Source organism: Teleopsis dalmanni, chromosome 1 (genome assembly GCF_002237135.1).
Source record: "Teleopsis dalmanni isolate 2A chromosome 1, ASM223713v2, whole genome shotgun sequence".
NCBI classification, from domain to species: Eukaryota; Metazoa; Arthropoda; class Insecta; order Diptera; family Diopsidae; genus Teleopsis; species Teleopsis dalmanni.
In genome coordinates, this window is record NC_051846.1 from 212,403,050 (window position 1) to 212,427,237 (window position 24,188).

At 29.6% G+C, this 24,188-nt stretch overlaps 2 protein-coding genes across 2 annotated transcripts in view; one reads left to right on the forward strand and one right to left on the reverse strand.

Moving 5' to 3' along the window:
* Positions 1-24,188, forward strand: part of LOC119671794 — a 76,549-nt gene that overhangs the window by 6,299 nt on the left and 46,062 nt on the right. The gene's annotated exons all lie outside the window — the stretch shown is intronic.
* On the reverse strand, positions 5,813-19,155 carry LOC119671795 (tetracycline resistance protein, class A-like). Its single transcript, XM_038082581.1, has 7 exons — positions 18,833-19,155; positions 7,659-7,958; positions 7,191-7,592; positions 6,857-7,125; positions 6,698-6,799; positions 6,258-6,636; positions 5,813-6,197 (listed from the first exon to the last, which is right to left on the reverse strand). The coding sequence occupies exons 2-7, from the start codon at positions 7,946-7,948 to the stop codon at positions 5,903-5,905; spliced, it is 1,737 nt and encodes a 578-aa protein (XP_037938509.1). The 5' UTR covers positions 7,949-7,958; positions 18,833-19,155; the 3' UTR covers positions 5,813-5,902.

Genomic DNA, 24,188 nt, shown 5'->3' on the forward strand with positions numbered 1-24,188 from the left:
TGCGATTGCAAACAATTTTCGTAGAGTTTTGGTCGTTCTTCCCCTCCGTCCCTGGCCTCGACTTCGACTTCGAATTCAAGTTCATCACTCTTGCAACTCAATAGAGTGAAATAAATTCTAATTAATTGTCGTTGTCATTATTTTTTGCTTCTTTACTTCTTTACCGTTGTTTATTTTGCAATCCTAGGTCAATAAATTTTATATAATAGCTTCTAGATACTTAAATTATTACGTGCAGATTGGATTGTAATGAGACTTGTGAAGCCATTTGGAAGGGCGCGGTATGAAATCGGAGAATGCTTTGTGCCTTTTTTCGTATTTTCGATCCGAGGTAGGCATTTATGTTTTTATCTGTAATCTGATTATGTTATGAAATATTATTTGCCTATCAAATAAAAAAATTGATTTTTTTATGAGATATGAAACATAAATTTTCTTTAGAGCATTGAGACAACTCCAACTGGAGGAGATTTGATTGAAATTTTGTTTAATATTGACAAGAAAAAAATGGATAATAAGAGTTAATAAATTTTAAAAAAAATTCTACATCTTTTCTTTCAAAATATTAAAATCACTTTTATGTAGATAGAGTATTACTTTCGATAATTGTCAGTGAAGTGTTGTGACTTGGTCTTAAATTGTAAGCTTAATTTCATACCGAAGAATATAGTTATAACTTTATCCTATAATTTTCATGAAGAATTACATGGAAAATTTTAAAATAGGCTAACCATGCCAATTATTCTAATAAGGATACATCTTCTTTAAAATGTAAAACCTGATACATTCCAAAGTCACTCATGACTGATTAACAATATGGGACTAATTGCCTTTTTGGTAGGTTTGGTATTAGTCCTAACAAATGTAGAGCTTCAGAAACAATCGCCGCATAAAACATAATACACGTAGCATAATATACTTCGATCTCATAAAATGATCCTCAATATACTGTTCTTCGCTTTCAATTTAAATTTCAGATTGTTAAGTTTTAATTACTTTAGTGATAGGAGAGATTAATCGTTTGGAGGCAATCCTTAACAAATGAGTATATAGTGGAGGTCTGTACGAATTAATTTACTCCATTTAGAGTAAATGACAACATTTGTGGGCATAAAAAGTCGTTCCTGAGCAGATATCTATAATCTAAGTTCATACTGGTATAGCATCCTTTATTAAACTACCGGAACTTTCTTCAAACAAATTTCTAAGTTAGGCCCACTTTATTCTCAATTTATTTGGATCGCCTTATAATTCAGTCTAATTTAGCTAACTATTGATTTCTTTACATAGCTAGCAGCTAAGCCTTGTAAGGCAGTTATGTTAAAAATAAAATATATATAATTTCGATTACTGTTCTTCTAAACTGCAATGGATATATAGTAATATTTAAAATACGAAAAAATGTTTACAATTTTTTAAATAAATATAAACATTTTTTTTAATATTTAAACAAACTTTTATTATACTAGTGGAAATAACATAGCAGAAATATCAAAGCTCTGCTATGCATTCATTGTTTTCTGTTATTTCTTATGTTACCGAAAGTCTTATATGATGTTATTAACATTACGTACCACAAATTGTGTTGCTCTCTTTGTTATTCAAGCGAATTTCAACAAAGACCGTACAAAATGACCGTAACAATACTTGTTATACGGTCTTCGATAACGAATGGCAAAATACGGATTTGTTTTAGTTGTAAACATTGGTCGCAGGACACAAAAATCCTTACAACATTGCGACTGTATTAATCGAGATGGGATTTAAGCCAAAACAATTCATTTGGAAAAGGTCTCTTCTCATTAAAACGGAATACGACATTTTATTTTACACCAAATTAAAATTGCTGTTTTAAATATGGCATAGATTTCCGTTTTTCAACGGAAAATTTTTATAATTTCTATAATTGGATTTGATTCGATATAACCCAGGAAACTATCGATATTTATATTTGTCGACTGAAATAAGTTCCAGTTAGGAATAAATAATATTTCAATGAAATTCTAAATAAACACGTAATATAAAATGTTTTCTAAATTATACCAAATGAATTGTACAAGAGAACTTTCTTACTAGAACTAGTGTATAGTTCTACAACCACTAACATTGAGTTTTTTTTAAATACTTTTCTACGTCAATTTCGATAGATATAATTTATATATTAAGTTAGCTTAGGTTGATGTGACGGCCTTTTACACGAAAGCTTAAAAGTTAAAGATTGACCCATTGCCCACATAAGCTTAAAAAATGATCCACTATGATATCACGGATTAGAGTTGTTCATACACAGACCAAATGGACACCTAAAAGGAAAACAATGATCAATGTATGAAAAACGTTGAATGTCATGAGCTCCATTCAAGCAGATCTGAACTAGTCGATAATTCTAAACTAAGTCCTAAAGACTTAACTAAGTCCCTAATTTTGCAGGCTGATGGCTCCATCAGAAAGTACCCCAAAATATTTTTTATGGGTGTTTCCAAAGAAGGCGTAATTATAAGATCTCAAAGCTAAATCTCATAGCATGTCTTTCCAGTAAGAAGTGACTTGTCAGCACTGATACCGTAGATGTGAACAGGTTCTGTTTTGGTTGAAGCAGCTGACTAGCATATTTTTAGTTCAGTTTGGATCAAGTGAATCTTAATATCTAACAGTTACTTTCATTTAATCAGACATACTATATACATATAAGTTCATTTTCGCAGTTACTCAGTATAGTTGCTATGAAATATCATAAGTCTACAATGTTGTTTAATAAATTCACGGAGTATCACCTATTCACCAAAAACTTGTGAAATTACACAGTTTACGAAAAAAACATTTGTCATTAGTAAAATAATTTAAATAAGGAACAAGTAGCCTATTTGCCAAATTTAGGCTTTTCGTATACTTGATCTTCTTAAATATCAAAAAGTTTATTTTATTGAAAGCTATTTTTATAAATTAAAGGAGTAATAACTGCCGTTAAAGAGTATCTTGCTTCCGAAAACCTACTACAGAGTTGGAATACATGAAATGGAGAAACGGTGGAAAACCATTACATAGATGGGATCCATAAATTAGAGAGAGAGAGAGTGATTTAAGTATATTGAAGTTAAGAAAGTTTATACTGAGAACTAAAATTATTTTCAAAACTAATAAATCGTTTCCTTTTTCTGGACAAAATCTAAAACCCCAAATATATTTAACAAATTTTTATTATACTCTTTTTTTGAATTTATCTGTCGGTCCCATTCTCTCCAACAAAAGTAAAATGTATTTTCTATATGAGCTTCATCGCCTTCTTTACTTTCACTCCGTCAAAACTAATATATTTTTCAGTCAAAAGGATATGATTATGATAGCACAATATGTTCTAAAGATCTTTCTTTCTACATAATTTACTGCTCTCAAACAATTTCATACTATATTAACTCTACAACTAGAGCTTCTAGCCAATATTATACACACACCTATGTAAATTATTATAAATTCTATTTGAAAACTTTTACTAAAATTAGTCCACATTATGGCAATCTCACTGTACAATCATTGCAATATTAATTCCAGTTCAAGCATTAAACCTTAACCGCTCCCTATTTGGTCTTTTTGAAAATCTTTTAATTAACAAACCCTAATGTCTATCGCAACTCCTATCTACGCCCACAGATCTACGCAGCAACTCAGCCATTTCGGTTGACTGTTACTTTCTTGACAAAATAATTAATAATCGAGCGCATTGGCAGCACTGCTCCGGTTGATCCTTTTAATCGTTTTCAATTAAAACACTAAAAATCTCAATTAAAAACTCTACAGCAACGACGAAACGCCAAAGGAAAGCAATTAAAAGCATCAAAGCTTGTTTTGGCGGGCGTGGCACTGCGATTAAATGAAAATAAAATTGCAAAGGCAGCACCGCAGAAACCCCAAAATGCACTTCATTGTAATAAAAACATTTGCAGTTATTGTTATGCTCCTTACTGTTGTTGTTGTTGTTGTTGTTGCTGCTCTTGCCGAAGTTGTTGTTTTGTATCTGACATGTATCGGTTTGGTTAACAGATACGCGTAATCGTCGTTAGTGCAGCGAGGCAAGACAAGGGAACATCGCATCGCATCGTATCGCATCGCATCACTTGTACACCGCCAACGACATGAATGCCAATTATCGGTCGGTCGCCAGCAACAGCGTGAGCAACTCAATTGCCAAGCTAAATGCAGGTTGCGTTAGATACCGAAACTGATACCGATACCGATACAGATACAGATACTGTTGCTGATGTTAATGTTGATACAGATACAGATACGGATACTGTGATATGCCATCAGTGAGTATCTCGCAACTCGTGTGTCTCTACTAAATGGCAATTTAGTGACTGTGAGTTTTTGAAGGGAAGCGCGTGGTTTAATGGCGCCTCCTTGCGTGTTTGCAGTGAAGTCATGAAACTGAGAACGCCCAGACCAGGCAGACCCAACGCCGCCAATTGAACAATTTTTGTTAAATTGGCTCATCTTTAGTTTCAATTGTTGCTGCTGGTTTTACTGATGTTGTTGTTCTTCTTGTTGTTGTTATTGTGTGATATTTTGCAGATGGCACAGGAAGAATTTGTTGCTGTGTGGTATTATGCGGTGCCATTCCTTTCGAAAGCCAATAGATGGAAAATTCGAAAATTGTTGCATTTTGGAATGTTTTGTGCCATTCAATCGAGTTTTTAATTTGTTAAGTTTCATCAAATTTGCAATGATTTTTATTAAAGCTTCTCGACTAACAAAGGACTATAGACTAAGAGCAGTGGGCTTGCGTTTAAATGGAGTCATATTAAAAAATAATTGATGTGATGATAGAGACTATACTGTTGAACAACTTTATAGGTGTCATATAATAATCTTATGACACTTTTAAAAAGGACCAACTACATTAGTCGCTATTAAAAAAGAGAGAATGTTTTAATTAAAAAAATCTCCTTAAAACACAATAAGAATTTTGACTGCTCCAAAAATAAAACAAGAAAATAAAATAATAATTTAGGTTCGGTGACCTTAGAAAGAGTAATTTTTCAATCAATCTGGGTGGAAGTAACCTTTGCCAAAAAAAAATAAAATTCCCTCGATTCTTCCCGTAGGTCTTTGACATTAGCGAGAATTTACAGGTGAAAATTGGCATAGGTGGAATAATGGCATACACTTCTACTGCGATTGAACATAATAAACGGAGAGCACTGAACTGTTCAAGTCCTTAATTCTACCGTAATTAATGAAGGCTTGAAATAACTAATCACTATTTTCATTGGAAGTCTAGATTTAATGGATTGTTGGTTATAGCTGATGTGATGCATCTTGCCTTTATGTGGAAACTTATATGGAAACTGAAGTGCACCGGCTCTAAGAAACATATTTGCATTCTAGAACATCAGCTTGAGCTTATTTATTGAAATAAATTAAAATGCATTTTAAGTTATTCATTGTACTGCAAAAACTTATAGAGAAAGTCAAGTTCGAACTTAGATTCAAAGTTAAATAAATCAGCAATAAAAGTGAGAAACTATATATCACTTCATACCTATTAAAATTTAATATTATTGTATTAGAAGGAATCAAAAAATTATTATTGTTACAATATGGATTTTTGTCTCACTTTGTATTATCATTTCATATGAGAAAAAAGAATAAATGAACAAAATTATTTTGGACATAAGACAATACTTCAACTTTCAACATTTTTGAACATAAAACCATACTTAATTAGTCTTAAAAAATGTTTACACCAACATTTATAACTAACATAATATCAAATAAATTTATTAAATAATATTTATAATACAGAAATTCGCTTAGATTAAAATTTAAACTAAACTTAAAATTTTGGTTTCAATAAAAATAAAAATAAAAATCTTTTTTTGACTAATACTAAAAATCATCACAAAATTCAAAGCTTTGTAGGCTTTTCATCTCCAGCATCTAGCATATATGCCTTATTATCTACACCATTGAGCTGCGGTTTCTGTTTGCCCTCCGCCTCCACAGAGTCCACATGCTCTAAATTCTCATGTATCACATTTGTAACAACAGCATTCATTTTGCCCCTCGCCTCACTGGCAATGGCAATAGCTTCAATTGTATTTATATTGCCATTCGTGTCCGTAGACTGTTCCACTTTCACGCTCTCCTGATCAGAGTTTTGTCTTAGCCGATTCATTTTTCGTTGGAAGTTGTACATCCACCTAGGAATAAAAATTAATGAATAATATAATAAATCACTACATAATTTATAAAAAACCTACAAAAATATTATAACAGACAGCACCGTTAAAGCACCGCCAAGCAAATAAAAAGCACCCGGCAGAGTGGTAAGAGTAGCTGCATAGAGTGTGGTATACATTGGACCAAAAACCATAGGCATCAAAGCCTCTGCAACACCAAACAGGGAATTCACTTTCCCCAGCTCATCTTTGTTCACTAACTTCGTGGCAATCGATCGCATCGCTATGAAGGAGGTGCCATTGAAAATTTCTACAACACCTCCCAAATACATATGCCAAGGCACTGTTGCGAATGCATAAACAAAACCAGAGAGAATTTTCGATGTACTGGAGATGACACCCACTAAAGCATCATCGATTCTAAGTTTGTGCGAAAGTACACCCACACAGAAGAGCACACCTGTAATTAAAATAAATACAATAAAATTTTAAAAGATATATAAATCCATTTCTATACTCACCCACTAAACCTGTGAGAAGAGCGAAAGTGGAAAAAATACTGAAGTCCACCTCATTCCAGTTAAAACGATATCTTGTGAAGAGGTATGTGACAGTCAGTTCACCTGAAATTCAAAAATTACAATTACAAAGGGTCTAAGGATAGGCAGACTTATGCTTACCATGTAGCGGACCAATGACTATCATGACTACAATCATGAGAAGAATAACACGCTTTCTGCGCTGATTTTCACCCCGCTTAAATGCCACTTTGAATGTGTCTACAACGTGTTTCTTATCGAAGAAATCACGCAACAGGCTTTTCCGTTCTGATATCTCTGCACTTTTTTCGGGTTTTGGTCTTGATTCAGGTAAATAGAAAAGACCATAAAAGAAGGATAGGAGGTACAATGTTGCTGATATAGAGAAAATACCATAGAAACCAATTTTTCTGAAAAAGAACGAGGCGATCGTTTATATATAAAACTAAAATTATAAAAATTTTGGAGTACTTACTTCAATAGTACTCCACTAAACGCCATACCAATGGGAACACCCACCGAAAAGCAAACATTTAATATACCCACACGCAACGTACGCTGCTCTTCGGTGGTTATATCAGCTATATAACTGAAGACCCCCATTAACATTGTAAACCAGCCACCACTAAGAGATGGTGCTATCGATTCTGCCAATGCCACAACTTGCATGGGTGTACGCTCATAATACACGCAAAGCATTAAGCCTACAATGCCAATGAACTCACCCACAATCGGTATTAATATGCAGGGCTTTCGTCGATGATGACGATCGCTCCATGAACCCCAGAATAAAATCAGCAAGCAAGGAAAAAGTGATTGAATAATCGTTTTCCATGCAACCATACGTGCTACCATTTGCTGGACGGTTTCTTCTTCACTGAAAATGGAGAAGAAAAAACTTTAAGGACTGTTTCTGAAATAAAGTTCATTTTAATAAGCTTACAGAGTGTAGTTGGCCGTTTCTCTACGCGTCAGTGCATCGCAAACCGTATCACCATAATTCATATTCACTCGGCATGCCTTCTCCAAATTTAGATTCTGCGTAGCCAAACTGGAGAGGACACTGGGCATTATATAGCAGGCGAGCATCGGTTCAACAGTTATGTTGCGTATTATAACATTTAATCTTTCGGACCAACTCAAACGCTTCTTTTTCTGCGCTGGTTGCTGCATTTGCGGATATTCCAGCGCATTCGATATGTCAGACGGTTTTGTGTCTCCATTGGCCACCATTTCGTCGTAGCTGTAATCAAAAAAAAATAAAAATTTTCAATGAAAAACTAATAAAAGTTACTGATAAATTGAGATTCACTATAAAATATTAACCACAAACAAAGCTACTGCAAGATGCAGTATCAGCATTCAATCATTGCGGTTAAATATTATATGAAATGTGTATAGACTAAATAATACTATATAAATACAAATATGTAAGATATATCATATAGATATAGAAAACTAACAACTGAAATTCATTATTTTTAATAATTTTTCACTTATAAAGGGTGTTTTAAGAAGTATAGAATTTTTAAATTGCAGTAAAATAAATATAAATATACTGTTTTATTCGGTAGAAAATTTCAATGCATTATTGATGAGAAAGAGTTTAAGGTATATAATCGTACGTGAAGCACTACCTTTTTAATAATTCGAAATCAGATTTCATAAACAGTGGGGACTTTCAGGCATGAAATCATTGCTGATTTGTCCACATAGATCAACAAATAAAAGTATGCGCAAAGAAAGTAGTCCAGCGTTACAGACTTGAAGCAACATGGTCTTGTTGATGAGGTAACACACTTTTGCAAAATTATTCAGCATGGCTTAATATAAGCCTTCAGTGGCGATGACAATTTTTCTAAAGAGAGAGAAAGGGAGAGTACCAGCTTTGCTTATTTGTGACTGTGCTGACCAAGAAGAGAATACTCGTTCTAGCTGGGAATTTTACATATGCCCATCTTTATGTAATAAAATTTCCAGCGATGTCCTCACTCAAAAGGAACACGCTCTTCTATTCCATAAAGTCAATGGTCCGCACAAAAGATCACAGTGCTCTGCTCTGTTGACAGCCCATTGCTGATTTCTATTATGTTCTATTATATAGTATAATAGTAATATAATAGTATATAACTCATTAAATGAGGTGATTATCTATAATTATCTCCAAAATAGTTTGTTGAAAGTAATTGGATGATCTCCCAAAAGTTCTAATGATTAGTGATCAATGTATAATTTTCTATAATAAGAACTTAAAGCGATCTGTCCTACAGTTTTCTGCACGCCTTATTTTTGATTTCTTCGGCATAAACATGGAAAATGATTCCTTGATCAAAGAAACGAAAAAAATTGTATGGAAGTGGATCGTGAGTTTTCAGCATACAATACAGAGTATTTACAAGATCTCAACTCAAAAAACATTTCCTAGTTAAACAATTTCCAATAAAACCAATTTAGAACCATAATAAACCCCTAAATATGCGCCATCACCTTCCTCACAATTATGCTGAATAAATCAGAAACACCCTGTATGCTCGTATATAAGTAGTATATAATATGGTATGTGGTAACACACGTTTACTCTACATATTATATTATTTTGTATTTTGTATTGTACTTTACTCACATATTGATATTTTATTTACTTGACTTATATACATAAAAGTACACAACAACTATAGTTTGAGTTCTTGGTGATAAAAATGGAACAGCTGTTTCTCGGTTATTTCAAATTCCTCTCTATTACAAGTGATTCTTAGATGTATCTTTTCCTATAAAAAGAAAGTATATAATATTTTTTTCTTGTTGCTAACAAAGCTAAGCATCCGGAATTGCATTTAAAACCCTTCATTTTCTCACTTGCTAATTATTTTAATTAAACATATTGAGATATGAATTTTTATTTAAGGTAAAACATCATTATTAAGTACATAAATAAATGTTTAATAATTTCTATATTTATCTAAATTTTGTTGATCATTTTCATTAAATGTCAAGATTGTATGAAGATTCGTTTTGATGATCATCACGAACAAGTTTGAAGACTCAAGGCGGAAATGTTTAATTGAAATAAATCAGCAAAAACATAGTTTCTAAGAAATTGTAAGCATAGATTAAAAAAAAAATAATTTCAATTAATTAAAGATTTTATTAGCAAAATATATCTTTTGGTTTAAAAAGTTAGTTTGCGCCATAAAAAATTGACGTTGAACGAAGAACTGCAAATATCGAAGAAAGACGCGAGTGATTCTGCTAAAATATAATCGTACCGCTACGTAATTAAAAAGAATAATAGCAATTATAAAAAGGTTAATTATTCTTATGCAGTTTATATTAAACAATTCTAATTTAATTGCTATTGCACTTCTCAAGAAGAAATTTATATTAACACACCATGGATCGATCGTGGCGTATGAGTAACAAAATTATTCTTAGTAAAAATCATTGAAGCTGTGAGATTTTATGGAGTTTAATATCAAGATTATAGGTTTTTATTATATTCTTTTTACAATTTTTAAAAGTATTTTATATAAATTTTATATTGTTAAGATAATATGATTGCTACTATCTTACTCTCCTAATCTCTTCATCACTTTTCTTTACTAGCCTAGTAAAAACGCAACGAAAAGGCTGACTGCCTTGCCAAACCAGAAGCCCAGCGTCAATATACCAGGTTAGACTGCTGATGAATGTAAAAAAGGATTAATCAATATGAAAGATATAGCTGCTTCATCAAATCATAGCTTTTCTAAATTTTAGTTAAAGAATACTGCACGCGATATAATTTTTCAGTACACACACTTTTATGTTTGGTATAGTAATATTATTATACTAATCTAATCTACAAATATACAATATATGAAATATTATCTTAGTTGAAGTCAGCTCTAAGTATCGATCAAGACTACGATCATAAGGATCTACGATGTCAACACTCCATGATACCAATTTACTTATACCTATTAACCTATTGTGTTAGAGTTAAATATTTTTGATGGGTTTGAAACCATCTGAAATTCTCAATGTATTTTGCGATGCTCCAGAATGAGAGAGGCCTTCTAACGCCATGACTTCTTTTAAAAACTTCCGTTAAAAAGACGCTGTAATGATTAAGAAGTCTGTAACATATAGACATATTCAGTTCCTAACAGAACACGCCACTCCTTACAGCGATATTTAATTTAGTGCTATATGTATATATGGTTAAGTTTTCTTCTACTCAATTACCCTATATAGTAACTCTACATCTATAAGTAAAATACACTTTTGAGATCAATCCTATGGTTTTGCAAAGTGGTCAAAGCGGTATATTATTTAGATTGCACTCAAGAATTTTGAAGTAACTTGAGTATCTAATAGTACAAACACATTCCTATTCTTTATGAAATTTATTGTAAAACACGTTTCTCTTAAATACTTCCATCGGAATGACGCTGTAGTGATAAAGAGTTCTAAAATATTTAGATATTTCCAGTAACAAATTATCTAAGAATTTAAGTTTTAAAACAAAGTGTGCTGATGATATCAATCGACATTAGGTAAACCATTACGCTTAACGTAATACACATATCTCTATGTCTTCAGTACACCAATATAATAGAGCTATATTCTGTGAAGTACTATACAATATAATGGTTTTGTCGATGGCGGACTTATAAATTACGATACCAAGTGATATAAAAATAACAGTTTCCGAAACTGGAACTCAAAGAATAGTCACAAGTATATAAATAAATACCGTTTAAGACTGTTTACTTATGTAGAGAATTGACTTCCTTATGTCAACCTGTCCATATATGAATTGAAGATACGTTTTTAATTAAACGTATCTTCTAATTTAAGGCAATTTAGTTTCTTGCTTCTAATCTTATAAATAGTTATAAAAGCATTTAAGATTATTTCGTTGAAGAGTCTAAAAGTATCTAGATACATTAGCAATTATAACGCTTGGAGCTGCCAACGTCATATATTTTCTTAATTGTTTAATTGCAAGTAAAATTTTGTAGAAATTTCTCATTTATATTTTGACTTTGAGTGAAATGTAAATCAAAATGAATCTTTATGACAAAAGACGTGCCTAAAAAATAATACAAATCTACGAATTTCAGTTCATTTTAATTTTAATTTCAAAACATTTTAAAATAATTTACAGCAAAAATGCGATGACGGGCGATTCTGGTGTGATTTTTCATTGCGAATGTCACGAAGAAAAACGTTCTCAGCGAATTTTTTTAGAATTTTTTTTAGAACAAAGCAACGAAATTGTTTATATTTTTAATTGCTGAAAACATAATAAAGTTAAGTTAATAAAATAAATAAAATGCATAAATCAACAAAATTAAATAAATATTAAATAGATTGAATCTTGGAAATGCTTAGTCCAAGTCATAGAAAATATTTAACAACTTGCATTCCAGTAGTAAAAATAGTTCGTAAAAACATGGAAATATTTAAAAAATAAATACATTAATTTAAGTTTTATTTAACTTCGTGCTTAAATTTTTAAATTCAAAACTTAATTAATTAGTTTAGATTATATATTTTAAGCTCGAAAACACCATAAATTATTTGAGATTCATGTGATTGCGTAGCCAAACACGGACTTGCACGATTTTTGACTACTAAATTTTTTCTCAAATTTTTTATATGCAAATAATTTGTTTATTTTGTGATTTTTGCATATTAAAATTTTAAAACTTTTAATTAGCCAATCAATATATCAAAAAATTAATAAAAAGCCCTTTGAGTATCTGAATTATAAAATAAGAAGAAAATCACAAAAAGAAATTTTTTTTTGGGTGTATAATAATATATAAGCATTTATAAAAAACATTATGCAATAAATGTCAATATATGAAATTCAGTGGAAAATTTATAAACAAAATTTTAAAAATCCAGTTCGAAATTAATTTCACATAAATAAAAGATTTGAAAATAATTTATCTACTTCAAAAAATTTTCCATAAATTTTTAGTTTGCATATTAGATATTTAGAACAAATAGAAAAAATCCTAAACCAGTATTAAAAATAGTTTTATATTTATATTTATATTTATATTATAAAAATAATAAAAAATAAATAATCTGTTAACTCAAATGTTAAATTTTAAATCAAGCGATACATCTCTATAATTACTGATTAATATGCTCTCATGTCTCTACTCTTTAATTAGTATTATTAATGTTATTATTATTACTTTTTATTTTTTATATTATTACTGAAGTTATAATTATTGCAATTGACGAACCAAATCGACTCGCTGACATCACTCCCATCTAATCATTCCCGATCATAGGAATATTAAGGAATACAATTTTAGATATTTTTGATTGTTTTCCTTAATTAAGTACACATTTTTTTAGCGATTTTTGCAAACTTTTTTTAAAATGACAGTTTTTAGATAACTATATTTGTTTTTATAGCTATTTACTATTTTAAAATTGACCTACTTTCAAAGTTGTTTGACTTCCTCAACAGTCCAGGAAGTCATAATATCCTGATGGAGAAGTCAAACACTTTAAAAACGTTACTAATTTTCATATAGAAAAATACTATATAAATACATTTATATAAAAACCAGAGAAAATATTATTGTTTTAAAAAAGTTTTTAAATAACGAACACTTTGAAACATCAGACCGTTTAACTTGCACTTATACTTATATGAATATATCCTCCGAATGAAGCAGTTTATGTTCCGCTGAAGACAATTCAGAGGGGCAACGTATACCCAGTTTTTGCAACAAGTAGCAATCATGTCCAGCATGTGTAATATGTAATATATTATCACATACTAGAAATTCATTAAGTCAGTAATGCCAAGTTGACTGCAGTTAAACCTAACCTTATTTCATCTACAGCAGTATACGCATAATTAGAGACGAAGAGACTAGAGCGTGAGCAGTACCAAATTGACTGCAATTAACCTTAAAGGCATTATTCCATCTAGAGACGAACACGATGAGACTATATCCCGATTTGTGGATATCTTGGTAAATAATAAATGGAAACTAAACTAGAGTCCTATATGGTGAATAATATTTATAGATTACATGCACAAGCAACAACAAGTAAAGTATTGGACTAAAGAAAGTGGTACAACGAATTAGATTGATTAAAAACTTTAAAAAACCTCTCCAATATCTAGAAAAAATCTTTAGTTTTTAAATTAAAGTAACATAAAAAGTTTAAAGAAAAAATTAAATCTTACTATGTACGTATACTACCAGTGCTATTCTGGCAGCAGTCATAGAGTTTACCTCAGTCATTAATATAACATTAGGATCAACTATGATATTCTGGGACTCGTGTTCTTATAATGTTTAAAAAGCTTTTTCAGTTTTAAGTCTTATAATTTTATAACAATGAATATAATAAATTATAAGTAACTGATAAGCATAGTAATAAATATTCATTATTAAAAAATTTAATAAAAGTAACTAAGCAACAAAATAATACTTTTTATAATATCTTATTATTGATAATATAATTGTTTAAATATGTAATAATAATTGTATATATATGTATATTTGCTCTTGATTCCTATAAACAATTGTAAGCAAAAATTTTTAAAAAACTCTTTCACATCTACAAATACTAATAAGGGAAATTACATTTCTCGTAATTACCTACAAAAAAAAAGAACTAAAAATAATGTTTAAAATTCATTTATTTAAAAATATTGCAATGAAAAAGCATAATAATGCGCGCTATCACCACCTTAAAAATTTATTAAAGCCGTAAGCCTCTAACATCGATGGAATGATGACGTATGAGAACAATGATTTAGTAAGATGGAGAATCTAAACCAATTTTTATTTAATTTTAAATACGCTAAGTGGAAAAATAATTATAATTCTAACGATATTATATAGTATATCTCAGTAAAGCGAAAAATTATTTTAATTTACAACAAAAATATACAATACATTGCAAATTGTATATTGCGTGCCCTGCTAATTTCAAACGGAATCCCAAAATAGGTCCCATTGACTTTCTTTTCTTTTAGAAGATGGTAGGTATGTCTCAAATATTTGCATAAATAATAAAAATAATCTTAAAAAAATAATTTATGCTAACATCATAAAACAAATTGTGAAAATGTAGTAATAAATGCTGGGGGTGGTGAGGTGTGTAGAAATGCGCTTTGTTTAGTAGAGGCCTTCAGAAATACCTGAACTTCTTGAATATTCTTTTTGAAGTGATACTCATTAATTTTTAATTATTATTTGTGCATATTCAGGGTAAATTAGCTACTTTAATTTCAGTGCATGGCTCTGAATTTTTACAAAAGTCGGTGGCCCATTAAAGTATTTACTTTTTTAATTTGAATACGCTAATTTCGGAAAATTGGTATTCATGGCACATTGCTTCTGGTAATACGTCATTTTCACGTTTGTACGAGTAAACTTGAAAAAACCGGAAGGAACTAATTTAAAGCTCCCATTTCGCAACAAAAAAGCTCGGCATAGACGTTAATTGAAAACGTAAATAAAAAAGATTTGATTTTTTTTTATTTATATTAAGCGTTTTGTTAAACAATTTGTTAATATTAAACAAATGTTTTTATAAACAATTAAAGTGAGGGAATTAAATAATTCGTACAAATTTATATACATATTTTTTTTTTTTGATTAATATTTTTCCACAAAATATAATATATTAAATGTACCTTAAATAATTATTATGTCTATTTTATGTGATTGTGAATATTATTGAAATTTTGCGAAAAATTGCGTCTAATGAAGTAAATAAATAGTAAAAGCCATTCAAATAAGTTGACTGTGGAATAGGTAGTTGTTAAATATAGCCTTTATTACTTTACAAAGTTATGGAATGTATGTATATATATTTTGATATCTGGCACTGATATACCAAAAGAATGTCTACACAATACTTCTTCTAAAAAACCTTTTTTTATATTTTGCTTTTTACGTTTCTTACAGTTTGAAGGATTAAAAATTATTTGTTTTAAATTTTATTTAATTGTTTTTTTAAAAATTGTATTTTATTAATTAAAAAGAAGAAAACATTCTATATAAGGAAAAAATATAAGATAAATAAAAGTGATGAACAACCTATAGAACATTTGAAAAATATAGAAAATTCGAAGAGTAAAAAACAGAGCTAAAAGAACAGAACGGGAATAGAACTGTGGACTTAACCTATTTTAATTAAAAGAACGATAATTATTGAAAATGAAACACCAGTACAACATGTTGAGAATAGCATAGCTAACATTTTAACAAACATTATATGAAAATGAGAAAAAATGTGTGTTAAATACATTTTTAATACAAAAAACAGTCAGAAAATTATTTGTCTCAGGGCTTCATATCACCTAGAGTTGCTACTGAATTCGCTTCTATGTACAGTAAGTCGGGGATTTTTTGTTTAAAGCACCATATTATATTGCAAAATAAATAACGTTATTTAGTTATCAAATAATAAAATTTAACTTAAGAAATTTATTTTAAAACTGAAAATAAACATTTGTTTCCTATTGTCTTTATTTATGCAAATTAATTTTAGAACTGTAATATAATAAGTTTAAGAAGGTTTTATAATCCCTAATACCCAATTAGGAAATAGGTACTTTTGTTAAGAAACACTTATTATTCTACAATTACATTTTACAATGTATTTTACTGTAAATTGTAAGTCTTTATACCAGTTAACTGCAATAATTGCTCCGTGAAAGTATTTTTCATAAATTATTATTAAAAACTTATTTAAATGTAAATTCCATAACTCTTTCCATATGGCCCTATTCTACACTATTTAAAAATACATTATTATTAGCACATTATTAATTTTGATATCCCAATTATAAGCTAATTAACCACATTATTTTAAAATAATTATTTATTAAAAGGCAAATTATTATTAAATCGCAAAAATTTAAGGTTTAATAATAAAGTCATCAATTATAATCACTGCCTGTTAGTAGCCCAGTATCAGTTACTAACTTTAAGTTTTTAAATGAATTTTTTACTTTTTATAATAGTCAGCTCATATTATTACAATTGAGGGAGCTGTATCTTGTAACCCATAGAGTCAAAGGTCACAACTCTTACAAGTTGTAATTTTATAATATATGGTGTATAAAATAAAGTGAAAGCGTTTTTTTCCGTAAGATAAGCCCTGACCGCTAAATAATATTCTAACTTGCTATATAATTTTCTGACTTTGTAATATATATAATGAAATTAGTAATTTTACTACAAATCATATTTAAACTAAAGAGAAATCTAATGAATTTGATGCTCTAATTAATTATTTATATATATATAGGATCAATAATCCTATTTCTTAGAGCAGAGATAGGTTTTAAACCAAAAAGACTATGTCTCTAATTTTTACTATGTCTTACAATTGGCTTTTAAAAATAAACTAGCCATGACCTTTCTTAACTCTCTTATATTTATGTCTCCTTCTATGCTATAGCTGAATAAATATTACAACCAATTAACATAAAATGCACCACAATTTTAGTAAAATTAACAGTTTGAATATCTGTTATAGATATTGTAATTGTTATTGTTATATATATATATTTAATGAAAGTGCTTTGTGCCAGCACAATAGCAAATAAATGCTGACTGCCCAGTCAAACGAGGAGCACAGCATCAATTAATTGCACCTAAACCATTCTTTACTCTGGCAAAAGACATATAGTAGCAAAATTCAGGAACTGGAAAGATACACACAGGTAAAGAGAGTCACCGAACAATTCCAGATAATCTCCTTAAACTAAGGTAATTATATATGGTGATCATAAGGGTTCGATTAAGTTACTCAAGGTTGAGATACAATCTAAACAAAAATGACTTCTCTGGGAATAGGTTCTTATTGCTTTTTTGGATGCTAACTTATCTCTTTTTAAGACACATTCGTTGTCCGATACAACATATGGAAAAAAAAGAAACACCTTACAGCTACTCAGATTCACTGAAATATTGCAATTCTATTTTTTATTTTTTTGAAACACCAATAAGAGCTGTCAATTAAGGGCACATATGCTGACGTTTTCTTAGCTATCAATGTAAAAGTAATACGATTCAAATATATTCCATTATTTATATACATTAATCATAACATACAATATATTAACGTTTCATAAAAGAAGAATTTCTCAGTATAGCAAGATTTCAATAACTGTTTGAATGCTGCTAGTGATTAGGCTAGATCTTTTAGTTTTTTCTTATTTATTCTTTATTCTTCTTATTCTTATGCTTATTATATTCTTTATTTATACTCTCTATCTGTCTACCTGTTTTTCATTTATCTGCCCCATACCTTGAAACCGGACACCCAGAACAGAAAGGAGTAGTTTTAGAACTGTATCTACTCCTACAGGTTATTTCGACTGAATTAAAGGACCTTAAAATAATATATTTATATATAGGATTTTAGGAATAGGAATAAAAGAGATACTAGCTCTCAACGGAACACAGCAATGCAACCATGATTGATCTTTTGTGCTGCAACAGACCCTAACCGAACAGCAGACATTACCCCTTCCAAATGAAAGCCAGAATGTCAGCCGTTGAGGACCTCCTAATGTTAGAAAGGGAGAGTAGTTCTCAATCCAGTGACCTCTTCCTGGCCCAAATCAAGGCTCGGCAGTCACAGAAAATGTGACTGGAAGTCTCGTCTATAGGATATTACATATTTTAAATTCTTCTTCACTAATCAATGTAATTTTATTATTTTTAGCATGTTAGTTTACTATTTGAGTACACAATTTGAATATAGTTTTCATTTCTTTAAAACTTTACTCGTATAAATGCAAAATAAGTTTGTAACTTTCATTTTATAAAATTTGTGAATATCGGAATATCCAACCTCATTATCTAATATTTATCTATTATAATGAAAATTAAGCAAATATTTAATTTAATTTGACTGAGACTAAGCAAAATGAATTTTCCATTATTTGAAGTACACGAATTTGGACGAAGACACACTGAGTCTGTAGTCTGTAGTCTGTAGTCATCTAATTGCACATATTGTAAGCATAAATTTGTGAGATTTTTTATTATTCAAAATTGAATTTTTAATCTGCCCGAATGTGTTTCCTTAATTGCTTTTTTCAATTGTTAGTTCACACAAAATTACCTCAAATTACAGTTGAAAGCAGTTGGGTTTCGTGCGATGATCACAGATATAAATATATGATATTAATATATGATATGTCAGACAGAGATTATAGATTATCAGGTTTGTTCTTCCAAATTTCCCTTACAAAATTAAAATAATTGATCACATTAATTAGGGAACCACAGCGGAAAAAATAATGATCATCTGAACTGAGTTTTCACTATTGATTTCACGACTTAGTCTAGTCTCAAGGCTTAGAGAAACTCGATTTCGGCTTTGAATGCAGACATTTTTAGGTTTTAACACTTTTTCACTAATTTTTCACTAATTTGTAAAAACTCCCGTTTTTTTTACAGTTTAATAAAATTAATTTTTTTTTCTATTTTTAAATATTTTATTTATTAATTAACAATTTTTTAAAATTCATATATTTTTTTTTTTGACTATTTATTTAACAATTTCTCGACTCTTCGCGACACCGCGCTTTGCAACTTCAACTCCGTTTAAAAAATTTTTATAAATGTCAACTTTTTTATACAAAATATGAAAATTTTTCTGAATTTTTGGATTTCTTCAAACCAACGTCGTCGAGCTTAACGCAGCGACTGATTTTTGATGTAAGCTCCGAAATAGCGAAGCCGCTCAGCTCAGCACTCGCACAGGTTCAGATACACAAAATAGAGTTGATCGCGGACGCGAACGTGAACGTGAACGTGAACGGCGATGGTTTAAAGCGGTATACATCTGTTAGTTGGATGCGCTGTCTACTTGCAGCTGACACAACTGAGCTTATAGCTTATAGCTTAAAGCTGAAACTGAATTTGAATCTAAAACTGAAAATTAAACTAAAGCTTCACTTTTCGATTTACTTACATACTAAACTACATGCATACATACATGTTTTCTTTTCAGTTTTGAATTTTTTTCAGTTACGAATTATTCGTTTCGTTTGTTTGCATTTTTTAATTTAATTTTTTTATTTTTATTTTTATTCGCTTTTTCTATTGTCAACTTCTCACTATTGTTGCCATAATAATTGTTGTTGTTCTTTGTTGTTGTTGCATTTCGTTTGGCGACACAAATTAATCGCTCTTCAAAGCTCCACAATGCACAACACGAGATAATTTATAATGTCACAAAATAACCTCTACTACAGATACTTCATTATTGCTTGGCTCACTACTTGGCACTGGCTCAAGCCGGTGTATTGACAGATCTGATAAGTGACGCAACAAAAAAAAAAAAAGAAAATTAAGTTCAGTGCTATATTATATAAATTTAATTAAAATTAACTATAATCATTAATGTTTCTGTAATTAGAAACAGACCGACAATTACATACGCTTCACACTCTCTTCACAAGATAACGATGGATAGAAAACTCTGCCAGGGGGAAAGAACATATCAGAACTATATATACCTATATACAGGTGTCAAAGTATCGCTTTTATCTTTTAAATATACAAAGCATCCACTATTCTCAAAGTCTATATAAATATTTTATTGTCATAAATACAAATGTGCCATTACATATTTTTGCAAAAAAACTGTATGGTATAAATAGCATCAAATATTTATTTAAAATATTTTACAGTTATTGCTTTTTCATACTTATTATAAATAGATAAAGTCCACTACTCCCTTTTAACTAAAAATCATACTTAACTACTAGCCTTTGTAGGAAAAAAAGTATCCGGATTTTGTTGTTTGTTAACTACTCCTTAAGTAATAGATCTTTTTCAAAAATTTTTTTTAGTTATGTTGGTACATCCTTTCTTGACATATGGTATGAATTTGAGCGCCATCTGTCAATTAGTTTGTTTACAGCAGCTGTTAATGTGAGACTACCTCAAGTGCATTTAGCGATTTTTACTATTCTTGTTCTTACGCGATTTTTTGACCAAACACGGCACCACTGTCATCGCTCAGGCACCATATTCGCCAGATCTGGATCCGTGCGACTTTTTCCTGTTCCCGAAACTCAAAAGTGTCCCTTCGTGATAAGCGTTTTGAGTCGATTGAATCGGTAAAAGAGAATTCGCTGATGGATCTAAAAGCCATAGCTTCACGGGCCTACGAAAAGTGTATGGAAGATTGGGTTAAGCGTTGGCATATGTGTATCGTTTGAGAAGGAGAATATTTTGAAAGAGATAAAATAATGGAATAAATGGAATAAAATTTAAGATTGTGTGTTTTATTTACAAAATTCGGATACTTTTTGCGCTGGAGATATTAATACGATCTGTCAAAAATTCAATTAATTAAAAATAATAATAATTAATTTTTGTTGTTGCTACTTCGCTACTGTTCGATAAAAACCTATGTATTGAAAAAAATAGTTTATATTAAGCATATTATTATTAAAAAAAAGTTTTGACGTGAAATTGCTCAACAGATGGTACTATGGTCAAAAGAGTCCTATTGTACCAAACATATTAAGAATATAGTTTTCTTCTATATTCTATTTCTATATTAAGAATATTGTTGCTTTTGTTAAAACGCACGTTAAAAATTAATTTTTATTATTAATATAATTAAATTGTATTTTTATATTATGTAAAGTTATGAAAGAAGATTTTATATGCTTTATATCAGGGCTGTCCAGGCCAATACAAATCACTGTGTAGATTGGAGAGTCGCAAAAACAAATACATAAGTACGTAGTTGTTTTCGACAAAAATATAAATGCGATTATAATTTTAAATTTAGTTTTATTAATTTAACTTCATTTATTTGGTATTCCATAAAAATAAAATAATGTAGTTTTTCCAGTACACCAAAAGAAAATTGAAGTAATTGTGGTAGATTAAAACGTTGTCATGGGCCGCACAAATATTAGCCACAGGCTGCATTTCACCCGCAGGCCATGCTTTGGGCAGCCCTGCTTTATAGGGTCAGTAAAAACCGACGAAAAATAAAGTCATATAAAGAACAGATGTATTAATGTCAACTTTATTTAAAACAAAAGCAAATTTTATTGAGGAAGATGATGGAATACTACTAAAAGAATTAGTCCAACTAATAACATACATAATATCAGTGACTAAGCAAAGTGCCATTTGCATAAACACACTAAACAATTCTCAATAGGTATAATATTATATTGTATTCTAGGATGAATCAATTATTTCTGACCTACCTCAGCACTAACATGAGATGTGTTCATATCAAATATGTACTTAACATATATAGTAGTACATATTGTATTAGGGCTATATATACAAAACACATATTCAGAAAAATAATAGAACTTTTTTTAATAGAATAAAATGGAAAATACCACAGAATAAAGTATTACGACTGATCTGTCGACAAAGAAACTCTAATATTTACAATACGAATATGTGTTGATAGTAAGTGTAATGACCAGAAGACAACTGGCACGATAATGTGTTTATTATCAATTTTAATTGTTGACATTAAATTTTTTTCATTATGGTAATCAGTTATTAAAATAATTATAAATAGTAATAAAAATAGAAATTCTGTAGAAATTAAATATCTATCAAAGTTGAAGAATCATGCAATTGGTTTAACCGAAAAGGTTATATACGAAAATCAAGTTTAATTTATAAACAATTTATTTACTAAATTTAATATATTCCTTACATTTACTTTTAAATAAAAGAAGATATATTTAGTACACTTCACATATTATTATTATTTAAATAAAACTTTTTAAAAACCTAAGGTTTCTACAAAATATTTCCAGTTCAATCTGTTAGATTCTATAAAGATGTGAGTATTATATAAATGTATAAATATTAAATTAAACTATATATATAAGAGAAGACTTTTCAAAGTACCATGGTAGATTAGGACGAATTACATTCTCAGGGATCTCAATATTGATCCCATCAAAAAATACATAGAGGATAGAGCCCTGAAATTATTTGCGAAAACTTACAGACTTAGCAACACCCCGTTATCAAATCTCAGAATGGTTACAGGCTCTTCGGGGTCTAATGAAGTGACAAACAATAATCCAGTTAAGGCGTAAAGAGGGGTTTTAAAAATACCTCGAGTTAAGAAAGAGTAAAAGTGCTTAAGTGCAATGGCTGAAATAGCTTCAACATGATAATATATATATAAGAATAAGTTTTAAATTTTAATTCTCTATTTTTTTCCCATTATTTAAATATAAAATATTATTCAACATCCAACAATATTGTAGATCTGTTTTATAATAGGTTATATCAGTGAATTCTTATTAAGTCACCCTAAATAAATTAACAGATTCATATTATTCTATCATCACACATCTAAACTCACTTCTAAAATACGAGTATATTTATTCATAACATTTATTATAGTATTAGTATTATATATTATAGTATTAGGAAATATTTCCTAATACTGGATTTTTATCTTTACTCGTTGGTTTTATTCATTTGTGTTGAGGTTCTGTTTCTGTTTTTTATATAATAAAAAATCCCCAAATATATGTAAATATATTTTTTTTAATTTAATTTAAATTAATTTGTTGATTTTTTCTGTGATTGCTTTTATTATTTATTATTTTCAGTAATTAACACATTAACATATTTTGATGAATTGACGTGTAAATTGATTACTCGCTGAATTCTGTTATTATCTTTATTTCCGAATATGAGTTCGGAACGGCAGATTACATGAGAATAATTGGGTGACATGTGTTTCATTTTTGTTCATTGTAAAAAAGGCTGAAAATGTATCTTAATTATTATCTATATTCCCGGAAACAAGTTGTCTGAAGGTTGATAAACACACTCGTTGCATTGCTAATAGTGACAACTTAAAAATTGAGCAATCAAATATTAACACAAATAATTTTAAGCAGTTATAATAAAGTATTAAATACTTATTTTCACAATCAATTTCAATCAATCAATTTTGAAACCTTTAAGAAATCTATACTTAAGGAAATAGCACACTTCATTAGTGTACTCAAGAAATTGTTTACGGACTGCACTCCAAAATCTCAGAAAATTTTAAATGATGTGTAGACTATATTCCCAGATGATCATCTTAGTAAGACCTTATTAAGTCTTATGTTAGTTTCAGGACCCAATATAGTTGATGAAGTAGCTATGTACAAAACATATATTTTATTTTTCAATGTATGTTAAGAAGTCAAGGGTAGATGCAAAAAACTCAAGATACGTTGAATTAAATTTAAAAAGCAAAGAAGGCTGCATGTACTCCTTTCATGGGTTCAGCCCGCCCTACCCCGTTCTTCTGCGGGGTAACAAATATCTTCACATATAACTTATGCAACTACCCAGCGGCGGCAAGACGTAGACTCGAATACCTTGGAAGCGGGATCTTAGTTTCAAAATCAAATAGATAAAATTAAACCAACAGCAGTTACGAGATTTATAAATAGTCTAGAATT

Bases quoted from the DNA above. Each gene is read 5' to 3' on its own strand.
- LOC119671795 (XM_038082581.1), bottom strand. From the start codon at position 7,948: ATGGTGGCCAATGGAGACACAAAACCGTCTGACATATCGAATGCGCTG. The intron at 7,126-7,190 runs GTAAGTACTCCA...GTTCTTTTTCAG, and splicing joins TTTAGTGGAGTACTATTGAA to AAAAATTGGTTTCTATGGTA. The intron at 6,800-6,856 runs GTAAGCATAAGT...TTTGAATTTCAG, and splicing joins AGTCATTGGTCCGCTACATG to GTGAACTGACTGTCACATAC.